This window comes from Hydra viridissima, unplaced genomic scaffold (genome assembly GCF_058129835.1).
Source record: "Hydra viridissima isolate aposymbiotic clone 2 unplaced genomic scaffold, HvirCarnegie_v1 scaffold_3, whole genome shotgun sequence".
In the NCBI taxonomy this organism is placed as follows: Eukaryota; Metazoa; Cnidaria; class Hydrozoa; order Anthoathecata; family Hydridae; genus Hydra; species Hydra viridissima.
Window position 1 is genome coordinate 7,974,949 of NW_028324302.1, and position 27,552 is coordinate 8,002,500.

At 28.8% G+C, this 27,552-nt stretch overlaps 3 protein-coding genes across 7 annotated transcripts in view; 1 reads left to right on the forward strand and 2 right to left on the reverse strand.

Moving 5' to 3' along the window:
- The first annotated feature begins 1,289 nt into the window (after positions 1 to 1,289).
- LOC145180269 (solute carrier family 22 member 15-like) lies at positions 1,290 to 11,131 on the forward strand. Of its 2 annotated transcripts, none has more exons than XM_090082363.1 (10): positions 1,290 to 1,549; positions 7,430 to 7,798; positions 7,959 to 8,062; positions 8,163 to 8,486; positions 8,593 to 8,808; positions 9,159 to 9,293; positions 9,820 to 9,905; positions 10,081 to 10,189; positions 10,689 to 10,894; positions 11,017 to 11,131. In XM_090082363.1, exons 1-10 carry the CDS (start codon positions 1,547 to 1,549, stop codon positions 11,076 to 11,078), a joined length of 1,614 nt encoding a protein of 537 aa, XP_089938489.1. In that variant the 5' UTR covers positions 1,290 to 1,546; the 3' UTR covers positions 11,079 to 11,131. The 2 variants fall into 2 exon arrangements, with proteins under 2 accessions (XP_089938489.1, XP_089938490.1); XM_090082364.1 differs by lacking the exon at positions 1,290 to 1,549 and adding an exon at positions 6,937 to 7,329.
- A 2,457-nt stretch (positions 11,132 to 13,588) lies between these two features.
- LOC145202353 (histone deacetylase complex subunit SAP18-like) lies at positions 13,589 to 17,668 on the reverse strand. The gene is made up of 4 exons (XM_090083125.1): positions 17,416 to 17,668; positions 15,057 to 15,106; positions 14,897 to 14,953; positions 13,589 to 14,080 (listed from the first exon to the last, which is right to left on the reverse strand). Exons 1-4 carry the CDS (start codon positions 17,572 to 17,574, stop codon positions 13,813 to 13,815), a joined length of 534 nt encoding a protein of 177 aa, XP_089939251.1. The 5' UTR covers positions 17,575 to 17,668; the 3' UTR covers positions 13,589 to 13,812.
- A 3,554-nt stretch (positions 17,669 to 21,222) lies between these two features.
- Positions 21,223 to 27,552, reverse strand: part of LOC145202346 (sex comb on midleg-like protein 2) — an 11,104-nt gene continuing 4,774 nt past the window's right edge. For 3 of the 4 annotated variants that reach the window (XM_090081491.1, XM_090081492.1, XM_090081493.1), the window contains exons 9-19: positions 27,274 to 27,353; positions 26,341 to 26,584; positions 26,098 to 26,186; positions 25,759 to 25,990; positions 23,767 to 23,791; positions 23,540 to 23,652; positions 23,256 to 23,429; positions 22,904 to 23,180; positions 22,340 to 22,728; positions 22,087 to 22,196; positions 21,223 to 21,518 (exon numbers count right to left, since the gene is read on the reverse strand). In XM_090081491.1, coding sequence (XP_089937617.1) covers positions 21,378 to 21,518; positions 22,087 to 22,196; positions 22,340 to 22,728; positions 22,904 to 23,180; positions 23,256 to 23,429; positions 23,540 to 23,652; positions 23,767 to 23,791; positions 25,759 to 25,990; positions 26,098 to 26,186; positions 26,341 to 26,584; positions 27,274 to 27,353 — 1,874 coding nt within the window. In that variant the 3' untranslated portion in view covers positions 21,223 to 21,377. Of the gene's footprint in view, positions 21,519 to 21,667; positions 21,889 to 22,086; positions 22,197 to 22,339; positions 22,729 to 22,903; positions 23,181 to 23,255; positions 23,430 to 23,539; positions 23,653 to 23,766; positions 23,792 to 25,758; positions 25,991 to 26,097; positions 26,187 to 26,340; positions 26,585 to 27,273; positions 27,354 to 27,552 lie in introns of all 4 variants that reach the window. The other variant, XR_016450635.1, reaches the window with a different exon arrangement.

Sequence of the window (27,552 nt, forward strand, 5' to 3'; positions counted from 1 at the left end):
CTTGTATAAGTTTATGATCATTTCCTTGTAACTAGAATTGCTTCCTTGTTGCTCATAATTGAAAACGGTAGTTTAACTTCCCTATTATATATATATATATATATATATATATATATATATATATATATATATATATATATATATATATATATATATATATATATCTGTGTGTGTGTATGCCAACATAATCTTTGTTGTTCAATTTTGTCTAATGTTACGCATGCGCAGTTAGGCGTTTACAGTTTTCAAAAAGCGTTTTTTAAAGGTTATTCTAAGGTCCCGCAAAATTATAAATTGAATAAAAAAAAAATTTTATCAAAACGTTTATCAAACGTTTTTAAAACGTTTTACTAATATATTCGTCGTTCAACCGACCATTAAACGTTTACTAAACGTTTGCAAAACGTTCCTGTGCCCACTGGGAAATAGTTTTACAAAATATTTACCTAATTTTTAATTTTCTTTAGTTCCAAATTGTTATAGCATTTACACCTCAACAAACTCATAGATTGATGCATTTTTTATAGGTTAATTTTTTTGTTGTTGCGAGGTTTAACTGAACTGTATAACGAAAGAACATTTAAAACAGTTTTAAAGTGTTCTCTTGATTCATAATTTACCAAAATTAATTTTAAAAATTATATCCAAAAAATTACAGGAATGTTGATGCTTGGAAAAGTTTGTTTTGTTATTGATTGTTGTTGATCTCGAGGTACCGTCAACTAATGCCTCGAGGAGATCAAGAATCAATCAATAAGTTGTGTAAAAGTAAGTCTGCATAACTAGTCAGAGTTAGCAGACTTACTTTTACACAACTTTTTCAAGGGTTTTATTTTATTTATTTATTTTTTTGGCATAAAATGATAATATCCATTAGAAAGATTATCGTACACAGTTAATTTAAGAAATTATAGTTTTTTTCCATTGATGTATAGCGGTATGTCTAAATGATTTCACTTCTATCAACACACCAATACATCCCTTCCCTATCCGTATTAGGTTTCTGAGAGTATCTGATTTTAAATATCTATTTTATATGGTTTCTTATAATGATTCTTATTCTTATGTACACTAACATTTTATTGATGTGGTTTACCAATTTTAGAATTATATCGTTGATGCAGTTTGTATTGTTTAAGAAGATTATTTTTCATGCAGTTTTCTGTCAAAACTCGAGCTCTTTCCAAACTTTGCTAACTGTTATTTAAATTTTTATTTCGTGATTTTTCTTTTTCGTCCAAATTTTTTCTTTTAACCTGTCAGTAATTTTATGAAAATGTTTTAAATGCGCTTTGTCATGTTATTTGTGCAAAAGTAAACACGCCGAAGAGCTACAGTTAACAATCCGATTGCGTTTTATTCGAATTACAAATATGGTGAATTATTTAAGACTTTTTAAAAACTGCTGATCAAATTTGTTCCAATGAGTAATTATAATGGATATATAAATTTATTTTAAAATTTGCTGATAGAATTTTATTGAAATAACACGACGAGTGAACCTCCGAAAGAGTAAAATTGGATCAGTTTTGTTTTGGATATAAACATGGTACGAAAACTTTTTTCTTACAGCTAGGTGTGCCCATAGATAATTATCTTTTTTTTTTTTGGCATTGTATCAACCTTGTTTAAGCTTTTTGTTGAACCTGCAGATCAATATTATGATATTTACTCGCTAACTCCAAATTGGAGAATATTTGTAATTTTATTTTTAAATAAAGTTTATAAAGTTATTAAATAATTCACATCCTCTCTACATTCTTTTAACTAAACTCAAGAAGTAAAATTTTATATCCTTTAGGAAAAAAATATGGACGTAAGCTCGTAAGTATTTGCATGCATCACACAGAAGGGATAAAGGCACAACATGCCCACACAAATGAAAAAATGACCATATTATCAAATATTCCCCCATGTTATCAAATATGCTGCCATATTAATTTTCCGAAGTTAATACACGAAAGATTGTCTAAAAAAAGACACTCTTTTGTAGATTAACGTCGGAAGAAATTAACAGACTTATTGCACTATTTTGCTCATTTCAGCGAGGCAAGCTCGATTGTCTACATACGTGAATATTTCACTTCAAGGAAGCGGTTTACAATCCAGGATTTCTTAGAAAAGCTTGTTTTTTAGTTTTGTCCGCATTAGTAAAATTTTAAACAAAAATTCTCAGCATAGTATATCATAGCACATTTTCAATCCATTATGTAACCTAATGTAACTGATTATGTAACTTAATGTAATCCATTATGCAACGGGGAAACCTGGGAAACCTGGGATTTTAACTATACGCACTTAAAATGTCAAACGACAAGTATAATATTAGTCTAGAAAGCATGTTTACTCAATATTTTTCAAAGATTTCTGATTATAAAGATATCTGTTTATAAAGAATTAGGAATCAAGAAAGATATCTCGTGGATTTCAAAACAAGTGGTAAAAGATAGGGCAAGTTTGTCGACCTGAAGTTACGAATATGCTGACAATTTAATGTTATAAGCTAAAGACTAGAATCACTAAATTTAAAGAACTTAATATGGAACGTTTTTTATGCATGAATAGCTAATTAATAAAGAAACTTAATTTAATTCATTTTTAGTTCTTTGATTAAAAGTATACAGTTGCATAATTTAATAAGTTAATGAGAGGAGTAGACTAAGGTTATCGATTGCCTTTGCGGGAGAGAAAAAAAAGTTTGACATATTGTTTACGTAGGGATTAAAAATGTTTTTTATTGCAATAAAATCAATATTTAAGGATAACAATACTTGTTTGTTTGCGTTGAATTTTTCCCCTGAGGTCTCTTTCTGGTTAAGAAAAAAGAGTGAAAAATCTCCATTTCGTAAAGTTTCATGCAAAAACAAAGTTTATATTAAATACTTCATCACAAACTAAATTTATAATCCAAAAACTTTCAATCCTCACTTCAAAACAAAATTCAGTTTAAAATGCATCATTAGCTTATTTAATACGTTAGTTATGCTTAAGTTGTATTTACTATTTAAAAAAATATTAATATCACTTCTGCGTTAAATATAGGCACAATGTTTATCTGACTCAAATGAGTCGGCAATTGTCCTAGGTGAGCATTAGTGTTCATCCAGCGCATGAGTTGCGTATAAATTGGAATGGAGAAGTTGTGTTAAACATCTTTTTTTGCAAATGAATTGAACATCAGCCAAATCTAATTCATTCACCTTTTATCGTAAGGTAGGTAAATCATGAGCTCAGACTGATAAACTAAACAAACCGACGATAAATAGTCTGTGAAAAACCAACTGACAATAAAAATTTTTTGAAAAAAACTTTGGCTTTAGGTACTGCTCATGGTTTATAGCATAAGATGATCGCAGAAAAACAATCAAATGCTTTTTCAACAACACATTAGATGCAAAATACATGCATAAACTCTTTTAGCAACAATTTTATAGTAGAGATTGCATAGATAGCTGGATGAGATCGTAAGGTAGAATCTTTTTCTTACAATCTTTTTCTAGGTCAATTTTCCTCAAATTTTTTCAGTGAGATAAAAATTTCTTGGGATGATATTAACTGTCTGTATTCTCTTCTCTTCATTTACCAACCAAATCACCAAATATTAAGAAAATTTCTAGTTTTAAAAAAGTTGAACTTTTTTTCTCAAAGTACAGATTTTCGATTTGAATCTTCAATCCTTGATGACACTTAAGATTTTTTGGCAGCTAAATCAAGTTCGATAGACTCTAAATTGGATGGAATATTCAATTCAGATCATTTAACTAGATTTAAATTGATCTTTTTGGTATGAGAGATCGTAAATGCATTTGAAGTTGTAGACCAGTAGTTAAATAAATCCCATTAGACTTTGATTGCTTTTGGAAGAATATTTATTTAATAACTCGTTAACTTTATGAGAAAGCCTTTTGTCCCATTTTTTGTTTCATTCTATATAGAACTCATTTCTTGCTAACATCTTTGTTTAGACTTTGCATGACCTTAAGCTTTGACGTATCCGTCAAATAATTCTTTGTACAAACTGCCTCATTTAATATACATTTGTTAATCAAAAACTTCCCGAGTCAAAAAATCAATTTTGAGTAATTTTTCAATTAACCTCCTAATTTTTATAATACAACCAAAGTTTTGAAATTGTTAATTTTGCGAGTGAACTATTTTAGAAAATTGAAATAAACGTAAATTAAAAAAAATGTATTTTAGTAAATTGAAATAAACTTTGCCATTTTTTAAATAGGTAAATTTCATATACACAAAATCAAAAAGATCTTATTAAAAATAAAAAATAAAAAAATAAAATCCGATTTAAGAATGCTTTTTCTCAATTTATTCTTTGATGAACAAAGTTACATGGTTTCCGAATTTTTAGGCGATTTTGTTTTAAAATCTGTTCCGTTGAATAGAACGGAATATTACTTAAACGTAGATTCATTAATGACGAACCAATAGCTGATTTGTCAGTAACTACCCAGCTAACTCAAAACGTTCAAGAAACATTCGTGGAACGTTAGAAACGGTCACACACTTTCTACGAACGTTCTAAGAACGTATCAAACGTTCTTCGAACGTACTTGAACGTTTTGTGTTAGCTGGGTAGGATTGTTCAATTATTTGCCTTACTATTGTATTTCTTTAATTACGAACAATATGGTTTTAATTAATATTTTACGATCTGAGTCAAATGAAAGACTCCCATTGGTCCCAATCAAAATTCAAAATTTTGCATAAGGAACAAATTTTTTTTTGATTAATTAGAAAATAATATTTATTTTCCGAAAACTTATAAAGATAATCTATAAATGTCTTTGAAATAAAATAATAGGTTAGGCAAAGATAAAAATATATTTTGAAAGTAGCAGGGTTTTTATAACGAAAAATTTGCGAAAGTTTTGCGAATGTAAAAGCTGGGTCCAAAATCCTATTAAAAAGTATTAGAATAGTATCGCGTAGAAAATTTAGTTTCAATTCCCAGCGTATACATTTTTCAAGTTTAAGGTAAAAAAAATTAATTAAAAAATCATAAAAAACACAATTTCAATCTTTTTGGATAAAACCGATCCCTCAATTAGTTAAATAATGATTTCATATTCTCCATAAATAGTTAAGCGCCAATGTTAGTTTTGGTTTGCCTACAAAAAAAAAATTAAACAACTATATATGTTCAAAGCACAAAGCTGATATAGAAAACAAAAATATCTCAATCATATATAGCTTTTCATTCTCAGCTCTAATAAGTCACAATATCATGCCAGTTTCAAGGGAATCGGTATAAGAATGGTACTCTCATAGCAAACAAATTCATTAACAGTGTATGCTTTTTAGTTCCTTTATAAAGGGGTTATGGTTTTACATACAATGATGACATGGATTTCATATCTATTAGTTATCTTTATTGCACAAATTAATCAGACATTCAAAAATGGCAAGCCTGGCAAAGACTGTATTTATGCATTAATAAAACCGATGGTCAGGTGTAAGATATGTGTTGAAACGCACTGGTAACAATAAAAAATCCATTATGCAATGAACAACTGCTGTAATTTTGGACACTTTATACCACCATTAAAAAAGCAAACGCAAACAAAGCAAAACAAAACTTTAGACCTGAGTAGACTTTAGATTGTCCAGCTAGCACCAAATAGTTAATATCTGATTTTGGTTGGGTGTTGCATAATACATTTATTGAATGGTTGAACTAAGTGTATTATGCAGAATGTCAAACAATTGGTGGTATTTATATTATACATCTAAGTGGACTTAGGTAAATTTGGCAGCGGTATTGCTATTGTTGCGAAAACAATGCAATATTGATATGTCTGAAAGCTAATTCATCTCATATTCTACAGCAGTTGGGCAGAGGTGTCTTTGCACTGTTAAACATGTCTAAAAGGAAGTTCTCACCAAGTTATACCAAAGTAAAAAATGGAAGAGTTTAGATAAAAATCTTTTTTAGAAAGTGGCAAATGTTTTACACGTTTGTACCGTTGGTCTTCAATATACTGGGTTGTTTCCACTCAAAAAAAAGCAGCATCACTCCACAGATATCAACCATCAGGTATCAACCATCTCAAAAACGATTAATTCACCAACGTCTTTAACCCTATTGCCAACAACTCAGTCTTCATGTCATGCGAAAATCCAAATTGCAACATTTGGCTCTGCAACGAAAGCATGTTTGCCAAAGAGATAAGTAATGGGTTCTGTATTTTTTTAATGTAAAAAATGTAAAATTTAAATGTTTTTTATTTCTGTATTTCTAAAAAATCTTTTAAATTTTTGCAATATTTTGAAACTTTTGAATGCATTTTCTACGGCTTTAACAGATTTTCTGCCAACAGCGATCATTTTTTTAATTTTTTTTTTTTGTTATATTTTCAAATAAATTTTTCTATCATTTTAAAAAATAGTTTTTTTTTATCGTCTATCTCATGCAAAAGAAAAAATTCTAAAAAATAAAAAAGTTATTTTGTATTTTGTATTTATTTATCAGGTTCGGTTTGCGCCAATTTTTCTGAATTATTACAATAACTTAAATTTTCGAAAAAAGTAATTATTTTATTTTAAATCTTTTTGTGTTATTTTCTCATAAAATTTGATGTTTTTAAAGTAAAACCTTTTTTAATTTTTATTTTTGAAATAAAAAAAAAATTTTAAATCATTTTTAAAATCAGAGACAAAAAAAATGAGAAATCAGTTAACTAACTGAAAACAATTTCATAAAAAAAACATCACCAATAAATGATCATCAGTAAAATGATCAGTAAAAATTAAGGAATGAAATACAATTTTTTAAATTTTAATCTTTAGTTTACGACAAACTGACATAAAAAGCGCTCTGTCAGCATTTTTCTCTATAGAAACAAATCTTTGCGGGAGTTAATTTTTTGAAAATGAAAAATTGATGATAACGCTTAAACTGATACAAAATTGAGTAAAAATTCTTCAAAAAATTAACTTTCTACCATTCACAATGGAAAAGAAAAGTTAAAATGATGAGGCATCCTCTAAACAAAAACGACATAAATTTACTGAATTTCTTTCTGCTCATCGTCATATTACAATTTATTAAACCAAATTAAATTGATTAAAAGTTCTATCTTGCGTTCACTTAGAAATCATTTATAAAATATGAACGCATTTATGCGAAGCATCAGGGCTCGAATGGCCTCGTAATCCGCTTGAATACGAAGTAGAACTTGCGGAGTTTTCTAACGCGTTCGTTTTTCTTTTGGAGTTACGCAACTAAATTTTTCAAAAAAATAATCACTACTTGAATCCAACCAGCAAAACTCAAAATCGGGAAATTTTATCCGCAGTCGCTGAAAAATCGTAGTAAATTTCTTTTTGTGTTTGTGTGTATAATTTTCTGTTTTTTTCTAACAAATTTCTTAAAACTAAGTTGTTTCAAAATAATACAAAGGTGTTTTTTTAGGATTCGATGAGGGTAGATAATTGTATTGCGAACGATTGCGAAAACACCAAATTTGCGCTTAAAGAAGAAGTTATCAAACCACCAAGATCAGCTGATGTTGATGAAATCCTTATTTGTATCGGCCAATTTGGAAGATCCCAGATATTATTATTAGGGTTATTTTGTATTATATTTATACCTTCTGCGTATCAAACTATTGTTTTGTCATTTATTGGTAACACTCCACCATGGCAATGTGTTTCAGGAAGTTTTGAATGTAAAAAGTCTGGAGTGTTTTCAAGCGGAGATGACTTTTACGTACACAATTGTAAAATGAACAGAAGTTCGTGGGAATTCATCCAGCCAAGAGAATTTTCGATTGTTACAGAGGTAGAAAATAAAAGTTTTTTTTCCAGCAAGATAAAATTTGTAATTCTACAAAATTCTGTTCAAAATCAAAAATCTGTTATGCCAATTAAAGGAATGAAATTTTAGAAGTAGAATTGCTGTTTAATCATCAAATTGATAAAACTATAATTTTTTATTTAAGTGGGATCTTGTGTGTGAAAAGAAAACACATTCGTTTCTCGCCAACTCTGCCTTGTTCTTTGGCTGGGCAGTCGGAGCGATAGTATTCGGAATACTTTCAGACAGGTTGACAGTTTACTAAACAAATAAAAAACAAATCAAAAAGCTAATTAAATGGTAAGCAGACTTTTAACTAATTATAGGTAATTATAGGTATTAATTATAGGTATGGTCGCAAAAGTGTTTTGTTTCCTTCTTGGGCTGGACTGATAATTTCAGCGTTCACTTGTGCTTTTGTACACAACTTCTGGCTTTTTTTTACTTTGCGTCTCACTATTGGCTTGTTGCAAGGTGGAATTATGCTGACACTTTTTGTTTTGGCAACTGAACTAGTAGGGCCTGTTTATCGAAGCTTGTCAGGAACATCGATTTGGTTCGCATTTACATTTGCACAATGCTCTATAGCTTTGCAGGCTTGGTTGGTACCCAATTGGAGAACACTATTAATAATTACAACAGCCCCTTACATTATTTTACTCGCACTTTACAAGTAAGTTGCAAATTAATGAACTGATTGCTATAAAATATATTATTTATAAACAGCATGCTTCATATTAATTCACATTTAATCCACATTTTTTTTTTTTTTTTTGCAGGTTTGTTCCAGAATCAGTAAGATGGCTTCGTGTTAGCGGTAAAAGGAAAGAAGCAGAAGAAATCCTCAAGCAAGTTGCGAGAAGAAATAAGAAACAATGGCCGCATTTGGAACTATCAGAAGTACCGATTTCTTCAATTAAACGCGGAGCAATCTTTAAGGATCTTTTTGTACCAAAGTCAAAATTAACAAGTACAGTTATTCAGTGTTTCGCATGGTAAATCTCAGACTTTGTCCATCAGTAAATTTGTGCTTTGAGATGTTTCATCAACTTCATAATATTTGTCCATCAGTAAATTTGTGCTTTGAGATGTTTCATCAACTTCATAATATTTGTCCATCAGTAAATTTGTGCTTTGAGATGAATGTTTCATCGAAACTTCATAATATTTGTGCTTTGAGATGAATGTTTCATCAAAACTTCATTTGATTGCTCCAACATATAATAGTTTTGGAGTTTTTGCCGCTTTTTGTTAAAATATTTGAATGTTGTTCATGCAAGATTTCGAAAGTGAATGCTATTTTATTAAAAACAAACAAAAAAAAAAAACGATTCATTTCTCATAGGTTTGTAAACAGCATGGTATTTTTTGGAATATCTTTGGCATCTGTAAATCTGGGCGGCAATCGTTATCGAAATTTTGCTTTAACTAGTTTGGTTGAAGTGCCTGCTTCGGTAATCGCGATTGTTTCTAGTAATAGGTAAATGTTTTCTTTTAATGAACATTTATTGCTAAATATCAAAAAATATAAATGCTTCCACAAAATTTTTTTCCATATTTGCAGCATTTTTTTCTTTATTAGGCCTGTACAAGCAATATTCTTTTTATGAGAATGCGTCATAATGCTTGCATTTGCTTTAGGTCATTTTGAAAAATTTTATAGTTTAATAAAACAAAAACAGAATTCGAGAGGTAGTATCCTCTTTATCTAAGGCTTTTAGGAATTGCTTCATTAAACCAAATCAGATGTTTAGAGATGTGAAAATGATTTTTTTTTTATCGATTAAAATACTATGACATTTTTTTATTACTTTTTATCTATTTGTATGATATTTTTAACGTCACGGTTGTTTACAGTTTATTTACAGGTTGTTTACAGGTTTTTATTCACACAAAAAACAAGGAAGCTTATATTTTTTGTTTTCTAAGTACCTGAATAAAAAAAGTCAAGTGTATATTTTTAAACAGCATTTTTTGTGTAAGATGTTGGATTTATGTTTTTTTAGAGTTGGGCGTAGACCAACCGCAATATTTTCTATGATTATGTCTGGTTCCGCATGTGCTGGTGTAGCTTTCATTCCATCAATACCAGGTTTGCTGGATTAAACTAAACAAAATAATCCAATTTTGAAAAAATTGCCACTGATATATTTAGATTTTTTAAATTCAAATTTGTTATTCATTTAAAAGCTTCTCGTATGTATAATTTTTTACTGTTTTTTTAGAGTACACGTGGGCAAAGGTATATTTTTTTACTGTTTTTTTAGAGTACACGTGGGCAAGGGTTACTCTTGGAATGATAGGAAAACTATTTATTACAACGTCATTTGATGTTTTATATGTCTGGTCCGCAGAACTATATCCAACAATAGTTAGGCGAGTTTATTAATAGAAATTTTTAAAACGGCTGTAAATACGTTAACCATAAATTTGGCTCAGTAATAAGACAAACTCATGTCTTCTTGCCCTAACCATCATTTTATTTGTTTTAAGCGTGTTATCTTTTAAATATTCTTTGAAAATAAAAAATAATCAAACAAAATAAAAATGAACAAACAAACAAAAAAACAACAACAAAGAAATGAATATTGCGAGAAAGAAGGCAATAGGGGTGGATATGGGTCAACTTTGGAACTTTAATGATTTCAGTTTTATTGTATATAGTAAATTTGTTTTCCATATCTCCATATTGCTTTCTTTGTAATTGTAAAGGTGTGTGTACATTTAGTGTTTTAGTTGTTTTGCATTTTTTGTGACTTGTTGTATTATGAGTCTTTTTTTTTATCGTATTTTTTCTTTTTTTTTTGCTTCCTTTTATCAAATGTCAGGGTTCGATCAAAAAATAAAATAATCGCAGGTTAATTTTGGATTCTAGAGCTCGTGGAATGGGTCTATTGTCGGTTGTTAGTCGCTGTGGAGGAGCGTCAGCACCATGGATATCGCAATTTTTAGCTCACTTTCATAGAAGTCTTCCTTTTGGAATAATGGGAAGTTTATCCGTGGTAAGTGCTGCTATGTGCTACGTTTTGAAAGAGACACGTGGGTTAGCATCAACAGAAACTTTAGAAGATTGTAAAGAAGGTAAGTTACATTTTATAGTAAGAATAAGAAAAAGACAATGTTAGCATTATGCAGTTACAATGTAAAACATAATTTTTTTTACTCGTATCAATACCAGTTATATTTGTTTTTATCATTAACAGTGTATGCTGTAAAAGAGGGTGAAGCTGTAGTATTGGCAAACACAGATGATTCGATGCTTTAACGTTAAGCGTTTGTGTAAATTCTTGTATAAAATGTATGGTGCTTACAAAACAATGCCACTGATTGTTCTTATTATTTCATTTCCTGGCAGCAATCCTATATTAATTAATCAAGATCCAGTTTAATCTAAGTATTTGGTGTATTTAAGTTATTTATAGACGTTTTTCACCATGTTATATTAGTTCGCATATCACAAGATCTCTCACACAACGTTTTATAAGACCAAATTTATAATCTATTTTTATACTTACTTTTAGCCGTTAACTTTTTAATTACAAGAGATTTAAGTATGATTAGCCAAAGTAATTTTTTAATGTGCAACTTATTGTTTTACATCAAAGAGGCAGCAATTCAGCGAGCCATACAAGTTTCCGACTAACTCTATATTTTCCGCCGTCAACAAAAAATCTATTAAAATGGCTGCCAATAGATTTAAAACAGAAACTCTTATTACGTGGTATTAGTTTAAACTTTTGTGGCATTTGTTTAATTAAGACTGTTTAGGATAATGTAACTACTTCTCGTGTTGACAAATTACCAAACAAATTACACCAAAGTAAAAGAAATTACTTGTCGGCACGAACAGATTTTATTACTTAGGTCGTTAGGAAAGTTCGTAGAACTTCATCTATAAAGATACAATGAGACAGGAAATAATGAAATATTTATATATCATTTTAAACTGTGTTTATTTATGAATATTTTAAGTACTTGTTGTAATATTTTGAATGTTTATTAAAAAAGTTATTTAAATTTTATTATATACGTTTAAAAGAAAAAATTTAAAAATCGAAAAATTTGAATATCGAGCATATAGCATTTATAGCATTTGTTTAATAAGACAGTTCAGGATAAAGTAACTACTTCACGCGTTGACAAATTACTAAACAAATTACACCAAGGTAAAAGAAATTACTTGTCGGCACGAACAGATTTTCTTCATTTTTTCAAGACGAACATTTTGTAAATTTGGGAACTTTTTTTGTGTAAACAAAGTCTGTCAATAATAAAATAGACCTGTGAGAATAATTTTAAAATGACTAAAAAAAGTATGACAAAATTTAAAAAAAGCTTAAATAAAATTTTTTGTCATGAACTGGTTTCATTTAATTCCTTGGTCCTTCATTCTTCAGCCTTAATTTTGTGTATTTTTTAAGTATTTTTTCCGATATGTTGCCATTTTTTGCCTCGACTACTCTATTAGCTCCATAATATATTCCACTATGCATTGTTTTTTAGTAGGTGTTTTTTCTAATGGGCTTTTTTATAATTCATTTGATAAAGCAAAACCTTTTAAAAGGTTATTAAAATCATATTATGTTATTAAAATCATATTATGTTAATATTAAATACTTAGTTATTCTTGCGATTTGCCATAAATTGGCTTCGCTAAATTCTTTAAAGCTATAACAAATTTTTTTTTTTAATTGTATTTATATTCATTTTATGTATATTGTATATCTATCTATCTATCTATCTATCTATCTATCTATCTATCTATCTATCTATCTATCTATCTATCTATATATATATATATATATATATATATATATATATATATATATATATATATATATATATATATATATATATATATATATATATATATATATATATATATATATATATATATATATATATATATATATATATATATATAACCAGGCGCGGATCTAGGAATTTGTAACTGTGTCGCCAAATTTTATTTTCACGGTTTAAATTACGATAAAAGATTGATATTTTAATATCTTTTCACAGCATTTATTGATTGAATAAAACGTCGGTAACGTTTAATAAGAAAACGTTACCGACGTTTAATAAGAACAACGGTTAAATTTTTAGGGATATTCCTTAAGCGAAAAAACCCAAAACTAACGTGGCTGCCGTTAAATTTAAACTACATGGTCATTGCCACAATGGCCACTCCTTAAATCCGCGCCTGATAACTATATTGGAATTCATTGGACTTAAAGTAAGGGCTATAGTGTCTGATGGAGCAAGTCAAAATATAAAATTCTATAGTATTCATAAATTGAAAGACTGCAGCAATATAGTGGATGGAGTAGTTCACTAAACATAGAACAATTGTGCTTCAGGTAGCTACAAATTTAGTTGACATTTTGTAATATTTATTATACCTTAAAATATACAGGTACTAAAGTAGTTCAGTTAATGATCTCAAGTTCTTTTCATCATCCGCGTTACTTCCTAATATATTAAGAATGTGTACCTACATAAAATTCAGCTTAAAACTTGGTTCTATTGCTGTTATCTTTAATAAATAAAGTTGATGTGACTGGTCAGGCGAGACCAAAAATTTTCGACGAATCCTACAGACATTAAGAGAATTAAATCTTTGTTTAAAAAAATAGATTTTTAAATCCATCTCTTAAACGTCCATAATGATATCATTAATGCAAACTTTGCAGATTGTCCTTACACGTTATTTCGGTTTTTTTATTTTCTTTATTTTATCTTCTCGACTTTTCAATTATGAATAATGAAACTATCTATTACGATGTTTGTTTTTTTTCTATTTAACTACGACGTAAAAAAAGTACACCGCTATAAATAAAATATTTGCATATTCTTTTATCTCTCTGTACAACAGTAGCGTATTGCTTATTACTTCTTCAAAAACTTGAACTATACAAATATTCTCAGAAATGTTTCATGCGTTGTTTTTCAGAAAACGACAGAGCTTCACCGACTATTTGCAAGTGTTGGATAAATTGTTACAAACTGTCGCGACGCTCTCTTCTCGGTCGCAATAAGATTGAAATATCTAAAAAATCTCCAATTCGAAACTTTTTTGAATGTAGAGTTGCATTATCATCAGGACAACTTTGGCCAGAGCAAGTAGTACCTATCTCTTTCAAGTTGTACCCCCCGCGCAAAAAATTGGGATAAACAATCGCAAAATCAAAATATGTTCCATCCCGACGAGCTTCTGGATTTACTTCTTTTACAAGATTCATAAGCTCTTTCAGTGTGGCATCTTTCCTAAAAACAATTATAAAACAATAGTTATATTGTTTCAGATCCAAAAAATAATTTGAATACAGATGCTGTACCAGCAAATGTTAATAATCATATAGTTTTAAGTAGCGAGAAAATACAAGTGAATGTGCATGATTGTTCAAAGTTTAAATTAGACTTAGCCTTATTTGACCGATTTAAGCATCTAAAAACTGGCTTGCTGATGTCAGCAGACTATTTCCAACACAGGTGTAATTATTATTAAGAAGAAGAAATTAGCAAAGGAAAAATTTGTTTATTATGAAGAATGAATGACCGATTTTGGATGTTACCGAACATTTGATTAAAATGGTACTTTTTTCATAATACATGAAAACAGAAAAACAGTAATGAAAGTAGATGCACAAAATGCAAAAAGTAGATGCACAAAATGCAAAACACACAATTAGCAAATTTTATCTTGGATAAGTTTTTAATTTTGTTTTATGACCTGGAATTATGACCTGGATGGGTATGACCTGGGATTATGATCTACTAATATCACAAAAAAACTACAACTATTTTTTAAATAGCTATGCAGATGATGCACTCAAATGTTTTTCAGACTTGAATTCAATAATAATACAGGATATAATTCAAAGAATCATAGTATATGTTAATACTACCACTTCTAGTTGTTGAATACTGTAAAAAACTGATTGTAATACAACAAAGAAAAACAATTGATTACAAAAGATAGATTTACACATAATCAAATATATTATACTTTTTAGCTCTCTTTAAAAGGCATAAGATATAAGTGACAAAATTATTTATAAAGTAATATTGCAGATAACCTACCATGTATAAATCTGCAACTCATTAGATGGGGTTTTTCCATTAGAAAACTCTTCTATCCTGCAAAAAAAAAAAAAAAAAAAAAAAATTTTTTTAGGATACCAACAATTTTTTCTGTAAACAAAAAATTTTTTTCTTCTAACTATTCAGGTTTTGTATTTACTTGTGATGTGCTCCAATGTTGCAGAATACTCGCAATAAAAGTGGACATGTCTAAAAAAAAGATGAAAAAATTCATAAAAAATGCCTAACATAGAAATAACTTAATGGGTATATGTATATATGTATTTGTGCACTGATGTATGCATGCATGCATGCATGCATGTATGTATGTATGTATGTATGTATGTATGTATGTATGTATGTATGTATGTATGTATGTATGTATGCATTTATGTATGTATGTATGTATGTATGTATGTATGTATGTATGTATGTATGTATGTATGTATGTATGTATGTATGTATGTATGTATGTATGTATGTATGTATCTATCTATCTATGTATGTATGTATGTATATATCTATGTATGTATATATCTATGTATGTATCTATGTATGTGTGTATGCATGCATGCATACAACCTTAACAAAAGAAGCAACTACTTAAAAAGTTTCCACCTTCATTTCATCTAGGTAATAATTTTCATTATAACCATGATGAATAATTATTAATTTATATATTTATATATATAATTTATATATACTTTGAGAATGAAATAATAGTTTAAAAAAATCTAAATAAAGGTTGGCAAATACCCAACCCACTTTTTTTTTTTTTTAACCCACTTGTGTTTTGTAAGAAAATCTGAAGTTTATTGTAAGTTATTGAAGCTTGTTGTAGAGTCTTTGTAGTGTAACTGAATTTGAATAAAAAATTTAAATTATATTGTAGCCATTAGGTACTTGATTTCATATAATGTACTTTATTACATATAATGTAATGAAGTAGCTAATGACAATATAATTTTAAAAACCACGTTTAGTTTTGCTTTACATTACTTAGTAAACTTGATATTTTACTTCCTAAAGAACTGATTAAAAATATTAATTTTAAAAATTAGTTTTCTTGAAGATATTTTAAGAAGACAACAAAATTTTTTTCTAATTATGAAATAAATGCTGGGCTAGATTCTAATTACGTACAGTGGCTTAGAAAAGGATTGCTTGCTGTTATTAGCACTTTTGCACCAAATGAGTCAATTAATTGTTAAATTAGTTACCTTATATAAATAGGGTAACTAATTTAACAATTATGGATGCATATATATGAGGAGAAATCTAGTTATTATCAGGATCAACAGTTTCAGTTTTTGCATTTCTTGTCTCAAAAATTGATAACAGTTTTTCAGAACCATTTTGATTCGGTATTTTGGTCAACCCTAGATTTACATATTCTGTATAGAATTAGAAAGTTAAAATTTATAGTAAGCTAAGCTATTCAGTCACTGAATTCTAAGTCAAAATATTTAGTAATAGTTTTATTGTATCTTTAAGATGGCAGCTATATGAACTGTAAAGTTATTAGGCAGTTGGTACCTAATGACTTGCTGTCATCTTTAACATCTATCAGCTGTGCTTACTGATAGGATCAGTATGTTGTTTAGTGTGTCTTTGTTAAGTAGAGTATGGAATTATATCAATCAAAAAGTATATACATTCCAATGTGTTTCATTATCAACTTTATGCTGCAATAATAATTAACAAGGATATTCATCTTCTTAAATTGGCTTTATTAACAATAATAAAAATAAGAATCTGAACAAAAACACAAAAATCTAGGTTTTTGGGTACCATTCCTGGTGTAAATAAAAAAATTGAGTACTCTATAATTCATAACTTTCCTTCCTTGGGATTTAAAAGTTACGCTTATGTACTTATTTCTTAGATACTGTTACATTTTACAGTTTAAAGGATAAAAATTACACACAAACGTTAATATTTTCTGAAAAACTAGAAGATAAGCTGATGTATAACTTTATACAAGCAAAAGTAATAAGCAAAGTTAGTTTTAGCTTAAAAAAAATACAAGCAAAGTTAGATTTAGCTTAAAAAACAAATGCATTGACAAATTAGGCATAAAAAAACGCAGCAAGAACAGAGTTTATTAAAAATGCTGAAACCTATTTTTTGTTCAGGTTTATTAAACTATTATTTAAAGAAGTAACTAAATGACTTGGAGTACTAAAATTAAATTTTGAGTAAATCACTATTTTACTACCTATTAAATGACCTGAAGGAGTACTAAGGTCAGATCTTGAGTAAATCACTATTTTGATACATATAAAGAAAATATGAAAAAGTTTTAAACAAACAGCCACTCCAAAAAATACTGTCAGATATTAGGCCAAGTAGCAAAAGACGTTTTACAGAAATACTTCTGCCTAATTGATTTAATTTTTATGCAGTAGACAAATAGGGAATGAGGCAGCTTTTAATAGGGTTAGGATTAAAATTTTATAAAATTGTATCACTTAAGACAAAAAGTAATGAATTGAATTTAATGAGGCTAAAGTTAAAACCTTTTCCCTATCAATTTTCAAGACATCTTCAGCAACTTTATCAGGAACGGAACCATTCTCTAGACCACTTAGTTTTTTTAATCTTTCTTGTATTCCATCATTTGTTCTTTCAGAATTTCTTCTGGGAGACCTGCTTCGAGAACGGTGACGGTCGCCCATCTCTCTTCTTAATTTTGGTAATACTAAACAAATATACAAACTGAACTAAGAAATAAAATGGTCCCTGAGTCTTAGGGCATAAGATACATTTTGAAAAAATCCTGAGCGTAAAAATGCGTAATAATACCTAATACCCAAGGGTTTAGGGTCACAATAAAAGTGACAAGGAATTTCATAATTGTTCAATTTAGTGATGATATATATTGTGTCATTGAATTTTAAATTTTTAAAAGAGTTTGATTTGCATATAAATGAGGGTAGTCGTCTATACAAGCCCTTAAAAAAAAAAAAAACGACATTTCCGTTAGTAGTATCTGATTCGTGATAAGTTTTAGGTGCTCTACCAGACTTAAATTATATGCGTTCTACAAGACCTAAATGGTAAAATCCAGTTGGGTGTGGTATTTAAGAAACAGCTGCGGGTGGTTTCAAGAAGCAATCAAATTGTGGTTCGAGCCACTGCTAGCAATAAAAGTAAGTGCGCTCTAAAAGCTGGTGGTGAAAGCTTTAGCGATTTCCAAAGATAAAAATACAGAAAGAAAGGAATAGGAGTGGGGTGAATAGAGTGGGTTAAAATAGAAAGCATATTGTAAATTTAAGTATTATACTCATAAATTTTAATAAAAATTAAATGCATGTATAAGTAGGGAAAACTTCCCTCACTACCCCTCCCCCCCCCCCTTCCCCTCTCTTGAATTTTAGGAGAAATTGTTTTATGTATGGTTTTTTTTCACTAATGTATAAGTAGTGCTTGTTTTATTTCATAATAAATTTTAATTTGCTATTTACTTTAAATTTCAATTTTCTATTTATTTTAAATTTTAGGTTACTTCTTATAAAGTAACAAGAAAGTATAAATAGATCGTCATCTTGCACCGTTTGTAGTTATCTCAGCATTAGTTTTGTTCTCGTTGAAGTTTCTAAATTCATATTAGTTTTTACATAATTTTAACTTTACTGATGCAGTTTTTATGAACGCCCTTGAGAAGCAACTTTCAAAAGGAAGTAGTATTGAAACAAATGATTATCAAAAGATTCGAGAAAGAGATAAATACAAATGCTATTGCGACTTTTCAATACTATTACAAGACGCATTTTAAACCTATGCCAAACATCATTTTCATTTTATCAAAATCATCAATAAAATGGTTGAGTAAATTAACATCTCCGAACCATCACTCCCATAAATATATAAAAGAATTTAAAAAAGGTAAAAGTAAACTCGAATGGTGAGATAGCGAGTGATAAAAGCCTAAAAACAAGAGATTATTATGTTTTTCAAAACCGTGCAAATAAAACACAAAATAGAAACTGATGCTATTGGTTACTTTGTATTTCCAAAGCCAATATTTTTTTTACTGTTAAAAAGTGTTCTTTTTTTTAGATAGTTAAAAAAGTTTCAAAAAACGTTTATAACTATCTTTAAAAATAGGCATCCTGTGATTAAAACAGTTAAATTAAAGTTTGGATGGATATTTTCAAATATTTTAAATTTTTTTTACTTGGTTTCATAAATGAAATAAACATTTAAAAAATTTGATATTAAAATATATACACGTGACACATCTTTAGCCCCTAATTTACAAAGACTTATTTATTAAAAATACTTTAAGCATTTTTAACGAATAAGTTTTTAAAAATAAGATTGAAAATGGAAAAAAAAAAAAAATCAATTAAAAAAAAAGTTAAAAACACTAAAGATCTGCAAAAGAAGTGCCATACATTCCAAGATAGCTCCAGCTACCTCTTGGAGCCATAATTTCTTATGAACTGCACAACAGTTCTTCGCATTTTTTAGTACTCTTTTTCAAAAATATTTATGACAGTTCTTCATATCCTTGTTGCTGCTAATTTGAGATTCCTGAGAAAAAAGCCCAATAGGAACAGGTGTTCTTAACAACTTGATGCGAGTGAACAACAACTGTGTGCACTCCAGCAGGCACCGGAGACCATTCATACAGGAGAACATATGGCTGAAACATTTCTCTGTAGTACTGTTCCTGCTTGTCCTCCTCAACAGGATATTGGTATGGTAACATACAGAGAATGATTTAAGATTTTTTCATCAAATTTTTATCCACTCTAAAAATATCTAAGAAGATTTTGTAGCTCCTAAAAACTCTTCTTGCCACTTTTCCGTAATAGGAGATTCGGGAATCTCCACTCCTCTAAACAATAGCAACTTAGTGGTTCATCTTTTTTAGTTCGATTGCCTTTTTTCTAGTAAAAATTTACTTCTTAACGTTGTTGGCATGGAACCCTGAGCGCTCGGATAACAACCTCTTTCTCTGGTAATAAACGTTCTTAAATATGTTAACTTCGAATCCAAAAATACAGTGTGTAATCCCTGATCTATTCCCCACTGAATAGGCTCCAAGAACATGAATGTGGTAGAATTAGCTTTGCTAAAAACTTTATCTACCATGTTCATGTTCTTGAGATTCAGTCCACAAATACTGCAAACCTGATATGAATTAGGTAATAGCGATAGAAGAGTAGACACTTCCATTAAGCATATTGCATTAAAATCTATGTAAGGCAACAGTATCTGCGATGGTTGGTTGTCTATCATTCTTCATTAGGAAATCATTTTCAGACTGAATTATTTGCATTTTTTTTCAGGATATTGCTTACGGACCGAACGACAGTATTGGGTTCTGGAGGTTTTAGGACATGTTTACAGTACTTTTCCTGTAATATTTATAGAACAATTTTGTGAAAAATTACTTAATCTCGTCACAAAATTGTTCTATAAAGTTCTATTGAATTGCGTTTGAATTTAAGGTGCGCAAATCGAGGCGAAAGAAACTTATTTCGTTTTATTTTTTGAATTCTTGTTTATTATTTATATCTCTTAAGCATACTCTAAACATTTTACACGGCTATGACAGGTGTAGAGCTCTACAGAACTTTAAAATGTTCAGATTAGTTAAAAAAAAAAGTTTTTTTCCTTCCTCTTTAATTTCCACCTCCTAAAAGCACCTTCAAAATTATTTGATCATCCTACTAACTTAACTTGTACTTCATATACAATCTTGGATTTTGAGTCGTCCAATTCCAAAATGTCTCTTGTCCACTTTGTAAAACTTTTGGTAAACCACACTTTTTAGCGTATATAAGAGGTTTTGGAGAAGGATAGATCTTTTATTATTTATTTTGAGCAAGAAAGATTTTAATTGTGAAAAGTTTTTGATTGTGAGGCACTCAAGTAAGACAACTAAAATATATTTTAAAAAAGTGGACTAAAGACTTTTTGCAATTAAGTTGAACTTAATATTTTTTACACGGCTGTGTATTATGCAGCTCCCAAATTAATCAAATCTCGTAAATTTGTCTAAATGAAATGAAAATACAAAACAAATTATATACGAAAGATATTGAATACCTTTATCTTATAGTAATGCTTATTGAAATAAGTTTGAAGTGAACTTATGTCATATTTTTATGCATTAAAGAAAAATGAGCAAACGAAAAGCGAAAATATAATTTCTAATTATTAAGATTTAAAATCTGAAAATGGCCTTTTTAATAAGTTTTGTATTTACTAAAACGTTAGACTACTAGAACTTAAATGATAATAGAGATATAAACGGTTAATATAATTTGACGACACTTGGAATAAGAAATTAGTAAGCAAACAAAAATAACTTTTATCTTCTAGATACACTTATAATATATATACGCTTAAAATAATTTACAAGGTTCACGTTTTCTTTTTGTTCAAATTCGGAAAGTATTTTTCCAGAGTGATTTAATAGTAGTGTAATGTAGATTGAATTAAGGGGATGGAGCAAAATAACTTGCTAAATCTTCGATAAAGAATGTTCAGCTACCCTTAAATCTTCAATCAAATCTAGCAACTTAACAGCCGGGCCGAGTTTAAAACCCATATGATGAAGAACAAGCTCACGTTGCAAAAGGAGCAATGCTTTACCATCGATTTCCTAAAATTAAATTCTCTTTATAAATTGATTAAAAACTAATATCATTCCAAACAATAAATTTAGATTTAGAGTTAAAGAATTGTTAAACACAAATCAAAGTGCTAGTAGACTCAGCAAACGTAACGCTGCTCCACTAATTATGTTCCTACCACGCCTTATTCGAAACCACCAATAGCAGTTCCTAAGTTTATTTAACGCCGAATTAGCTACTTAGCAGAACTTTAACAGAATAGCAGAAATTGTCGTGGAATCGCATTATTAGACAACGCCAGCCTAAGCATTAATCATGAACAATACGTCGAAACTGCCGTATTTATACATCTAGCTTTTTTCTTTGTGTTGAAGTGTTAATACGGTGGATGTTATAAGACTAAGATAAAGACAAATCTTTTATAACTGAAAAGGTGCATGTTACTCTGAATTTTTATTCTTAATCTGTGAAATTTTTTAAAAACACCAAGTGGTCTCTTTTTAAAAAAAATAATTGACAAATCATAGAAAAATTGTGTGTATGTGTATAGCAAGTAAATACTCCATGAATATAGAAAAGCAATGTAAAACTACACACATGTTCCTTGAATGCTTGAGAATATTCTTTGATGCATGTTTTCTTAAAAAACAAAACAACATCATCCACTGTCCATGTACTAGGAGCATTCTTAATATCAATACCTCCGGCTGAAAATTAAGAACAAAATTTACAAAAAACATTGGAAAAAATATGTTAAATTTATAATATCTACTAAACAATCCCTAAAAAATAAAAATCAAAGTATTAGTCTCTTAAACGATCTTGAGAGATTTTCGTGAAAAAATCTCACCTTGCATACTATTTGACAAATCAGGTACAATTTCTTTGCTTTCGTCATGACTTAACTTTCTTACAACGCAAACATCATCAAGAGTACTCAAGCTATCAGGCTGATATGAACTAAGTATAGGAGGAACAAATTTATGAGAGGAATAAAATGATTCTGTTTGAGATGCTGTATCCACATAAGACCTTTGTAAATTAGGCACTTCATAAACCTGAAAGATTGGACTGGATAGCCTACTGTCAACTTTTTTTTCCGTATTTCTTTGTATGTTTGAAGAGAGTTGATCATTATCTACATGCTTCAAAGTAAATGATTCGCTTTTTTTGGAATTCATATATGAATGAATATGACCATCTTGAATATCACCATCTTCAAATTGGTTAAATTGGGAGCTAAGGAAAGTCCATAACATAAACACACTTTTCAACAAAATTAATACAATAAAATTCTATCTAATAAGTGAAATAATAGTAGACTAATAATAATAGAAAAATAGTTTAAAACTAAACTCTGAGTATGCTATAGAAATAAATTATCATATCCATCAAATAAATTTGGAATGATTACCTTTCTGAAGATTTAAAAGGAAAAGCTGTGTGAGAATTGGGAAGTGTTGTAAATTTCTGATAGTACAAAGGTGATGATGAGCTGTTAAATGATTTATTATAGCACTGTGTACATAAGTGATGTATTTCGGTTGTAGAAAATAAGTTTGGACAACACCTCAAATTGTCAGAGAACTGTTCCAGAACATCCCAAAAAGATGAAACTCGATCAATTACATTAAGACAGCATTGAAAGGTTACCCCTTCACAGACAGCAGTAATCACACAGTTTCCTCTACCTATAATAGTGATTTACACACTATATCATATTTTAAATATAAAAATATATTTAGAACATAACAAAAAAATTTTACCAGGCTTTAGAAATCCAAAAACAGTTTTAGGAGATATGGCACATGCAATGATGTCCTCTAGAAGCCCTTTAAGCACAGGTGTGATATCTCCTTTACGGAGCCGAGGCAGTTGTTGAAGTTTTGCCACATCGATGTAAGGACCACAACTACATTCAGCATTGATGTAAACTTCCACTATAGAAATATGAAATTAAATTTAACCAACATTTATTTAACACTTTAGTTTTTTATGAAATTTAAAGAAATAAAACTATAAATTTATAGCAATAATTTATAAAACTTACCAGAGTTTAAAAGGGATTTTTGTTTTGGTGATTCAGGTCTTAAAAAAAGAGCCTTATCAGCTTGCATTGATATTTCATTTATAAGCATGGAGGAGCGAGGTGAATATCTAGAACTAGAAAGTTTTTTCCAATACTTGAATCAAAATGAAAAAGAAAAGTAATTAAAAAATAGAGTACAAGTAGACAAGAGAAAAACCATAAAATAAAAAGTTTCCTAAAAAACTAACCCAGATAAAGAACTCTTTGCATCACCTAGAATTAAATGAAAGCTACATAATAATCATTAAAATGCATTGGAGTTGGTTGTTAAAATAAGCTACACAGTGTGTCCAGAAATTATATACAAGGGCAAATTTTTTATAGTTCTTTGATGATAAAATTGCCAAAACAAAAGATTAAAAAATGTTTTGTTTTAAGTAACCTTATAACAAATTAAAAAATTTTGCAATGGAATTTAACAAACTTATATATGTAAAAAACAAAGACCAAGGTACAACTATTAAATTGCTTTTAAAAAAAAAACTGATAATTAAATTTAAATGAACTAACTCAAAAAATGTTTATAAAAAAATATGAAAAACTAATATTCAAGATAGCCTTCTTTTGCTTTTATGCACAATTGAATGTGTTAAGGCATGGATTTAATCAATCTTATGTGATAACCCTTCGGCAGTTCATCCCAAATCTCTGATAATTGTTGTTTAAAATTTTCAACTGAAGTTATCTTACATTTGGAAAGTTTTCCATCAATACAGCTCCATATATACTCAATAGGTTTTAAATCAGATGACCAAGCACACCAAGAAATAATTTTATAGCCTTTCTCATTGAACCAGTCTTGAATTGAATGCACAGTATGAACTGTGGCACTATTGTGTAACTTCTTGTAACCTTTATATAACATTGCAAGATGAATACTTTGCATGTTTGTATCTTTAACATACACCTTTCCTTTGCAATTTAATACCTCAAATTTAGCCTTATCACTAAAAATTGCACAAGATCATTCTTTAACAGATCAGATGATTCTTTCTTAGCACCATGTAGCATTCGTTAAAGAATCATTGAATTCTCTGGTTAAATTACAAGTGCTTATCCAAGGGTTTGATCAAACTGTGCAAAAAGACTTTTTTCTCTTTCAGTTAACTTTGAAGGCTTACCAGGACTCGGAGAACTTTGACAGCTTCATTTTCTTTGAACTTTTTTAATGCATTTTAAACGCAGCCCTCTGAAACACTGACTAATTTTGCTATAGCAACATTAGATTGGTTTCCTTGTTTATTTAAACCAACAGTTTGCCATTTGACAAACTTTGGTATACTTTTCTTGTCCATTTGATTAAAGCTTTTTACCAGATCAGATTTGGCATTAATTATTTTAGGTTATGTTAATCAACAATGGAAAAATAAACTTTAATGGAATTATGCAAACTTTTGCACAGATAAAATACTGTCTTTATTAAATAGTTTGTTTTTTATTTTTTGTTTGTAGCTAATAAAATAAAAGATTTTTTTCTATATTAATTAAACATACTTTCATTTTTTCCTTTTTATTTTTCTCTTCATGATAAAGAGCTTATACAGAAAATTAATGATTAGATTTCAGTAATTTATTCCCCTTATTTTAATAAATTTTCTTTCAAATATTGTACCAAATAATTAAAAAATATTGTCAAGAAACATAAATAATCTGTTCTTCATTGAAAAAAAGAATTAATAATAGACTAATAATAGACTAATAATAAACTAATAATAGACTTCAAATAAAAAAAACACAAAAAAACATTTTTTCCAGTGTCTTTTTAATTGGGTTTTTTGAGTTATTTTTTTAAATGGATTTTTTTAGTACCTGATTTATTTATAGGTAAAAAAAATTGGCATTTAATCATCAACCATCAATAGAAGAGAGGGACATTCACAAAAACAGTGCTAGTAAATAGAGAAAATCTTATTCTAATTAATTTTTAAAAAATCTTTTGTTTTGAAAATTTTATCATCAAAAAAACTAAACCAATATCATCAAAAATTTACCTTTGTATAAACTTTCTGGGCACACTGAGGTTGGTCATTAAACACATTATAGTTGGTTATCAAAATTTATTATAATTGGTCATTAAAATCCCTGGGAAAAAAACTTTTAATTTTTTTATTTCAATGAAAACAATATAAAAAAATAAGGATAAATAATACTATCAAAGAGAACTACAGAAAGAAACTAACCTGGAATTCGAAGAGGATGCTTTGCATGAGCACACCAGCCAACAGGAAAGAAATCACGATCCCCATAATGACTAGCATATCCCAAACCTGGATAACCATCAAATTCTATATTTATAATATCTCCATTAACATTAACCACAGTAGCTACACCTATTACACTTGGATTCTGTTTATCTACTGCTTCTAGTTTCATTCCAACATCAAAACAGTTTTTAGGTGGCATTGAAGGTACCTGTGTTTGAATAACAAAAAAAAATTGAAAACAAAACTTTAGAAATTAAAAAATGCCTCCTTTTCCCCTTTTTCTCATTAAAATCTAAAACCTTGAAAATTACACACCTTTTTAAAGCATCTGGCAGTTGCAATGTCACCTTTTTGGATTTTCAAGGAATAGAACTGCATATAAGTCTTTGGATCATGCTTATACCCTTGAATCATTAAATTTTTACTTAAATTACAACAACTCTTCAATAAGCAATATATATATATATTGCATTCTGTAATATACTTATCTATACTAGTCCTCTGGTAACTCAACTAACACAGCATAATCTTAAAATGAATATTCATTTAAAAACAAACCTGTAGGTGGAAGTAAAGACCCATGATCAGTCCAACCTATGGGATGTATATCAGATGAATCACATAAGGTCCACATGTCATACTTGGAAGGAGAACCATCAAAGTGAAGAAGCAATCTAGGACCAATCTTAAATGCCACTGTGGCAAGACTAAAAATTATATGACTTGAATCTTTTACCTGATCATGTCTTCGTGCTTCAAGCTTCATTCCAACTGAAAAAATATTTGATGGGGGATAAGAAGCCTAATAAAGATAAAAACATAAAGATATAAAAAATTATTTCATTATGATATGAAATTGAAAGCTTGTTTTGCAATAGTTAAATTATCTAAATTATCAAATTTTACTTTGAAACAAATACAAAAAAATATAAAACATATTATTTAATATAGAAAATTTATTTGTAAGGTAAGTATGGGTATTAAGGCCTGGCAAAAATAAGGCCCACTAATCCAAAGTTAGGGAAAAAATAAATTGTGAAACTTTTTTTCGACATTAAAATATTAGAGTTATCTGGTTTTATCACTGGCAGCAAAAAAAAATCAGCATTTCTTTACCGTGCATTCGACAAAGGTGGGCCTTAATACCCATACTTATCTTATATCAAAACATCTAAGATATACTAAAACATACATGCATAACATTTAGAGGGCTATATACTGATTGACTAGCAAAGAGCTTCTCAACAGACTACTCATTTTAACTTGAGTTTGATACATCAAATAACTTTTTTTTTTTTTTCAAAAAAAGAAACTTGAATTTACTGAAATGAAACAAGCATAATTCCACAGTAACACAGTAGATCCACATAATGCCACAACTATTCAGTACAACTACATAATGCATCATGCAAAAAGTTGACAAAAGTCCATTTACACAATCATAAAGTACAATCTTACAAGTACCACTTGCATTTAGTTAAAAATATATACCTGTCTGCAATACATCCAATCAGCAGGCTTGGAATTGGTTTCAGATAAATACTCAGCCCAGTTAAAAGGTGTCAAACTTACTAAAAATAACAATGAAACTTAAATAATACAATTTGTACACATTACTATTGAATTTGTATATATACATTACTATCGAATTAGTGCTTGATGTCATTTGATCTATATAGATAAATTCACAATAAAAAATAAGAAATAAATTTTGAAAGAGGTTTTTTTGACCAGCTTTCAGTTTAACTTAAGTTTAACCTCTCTTTCACT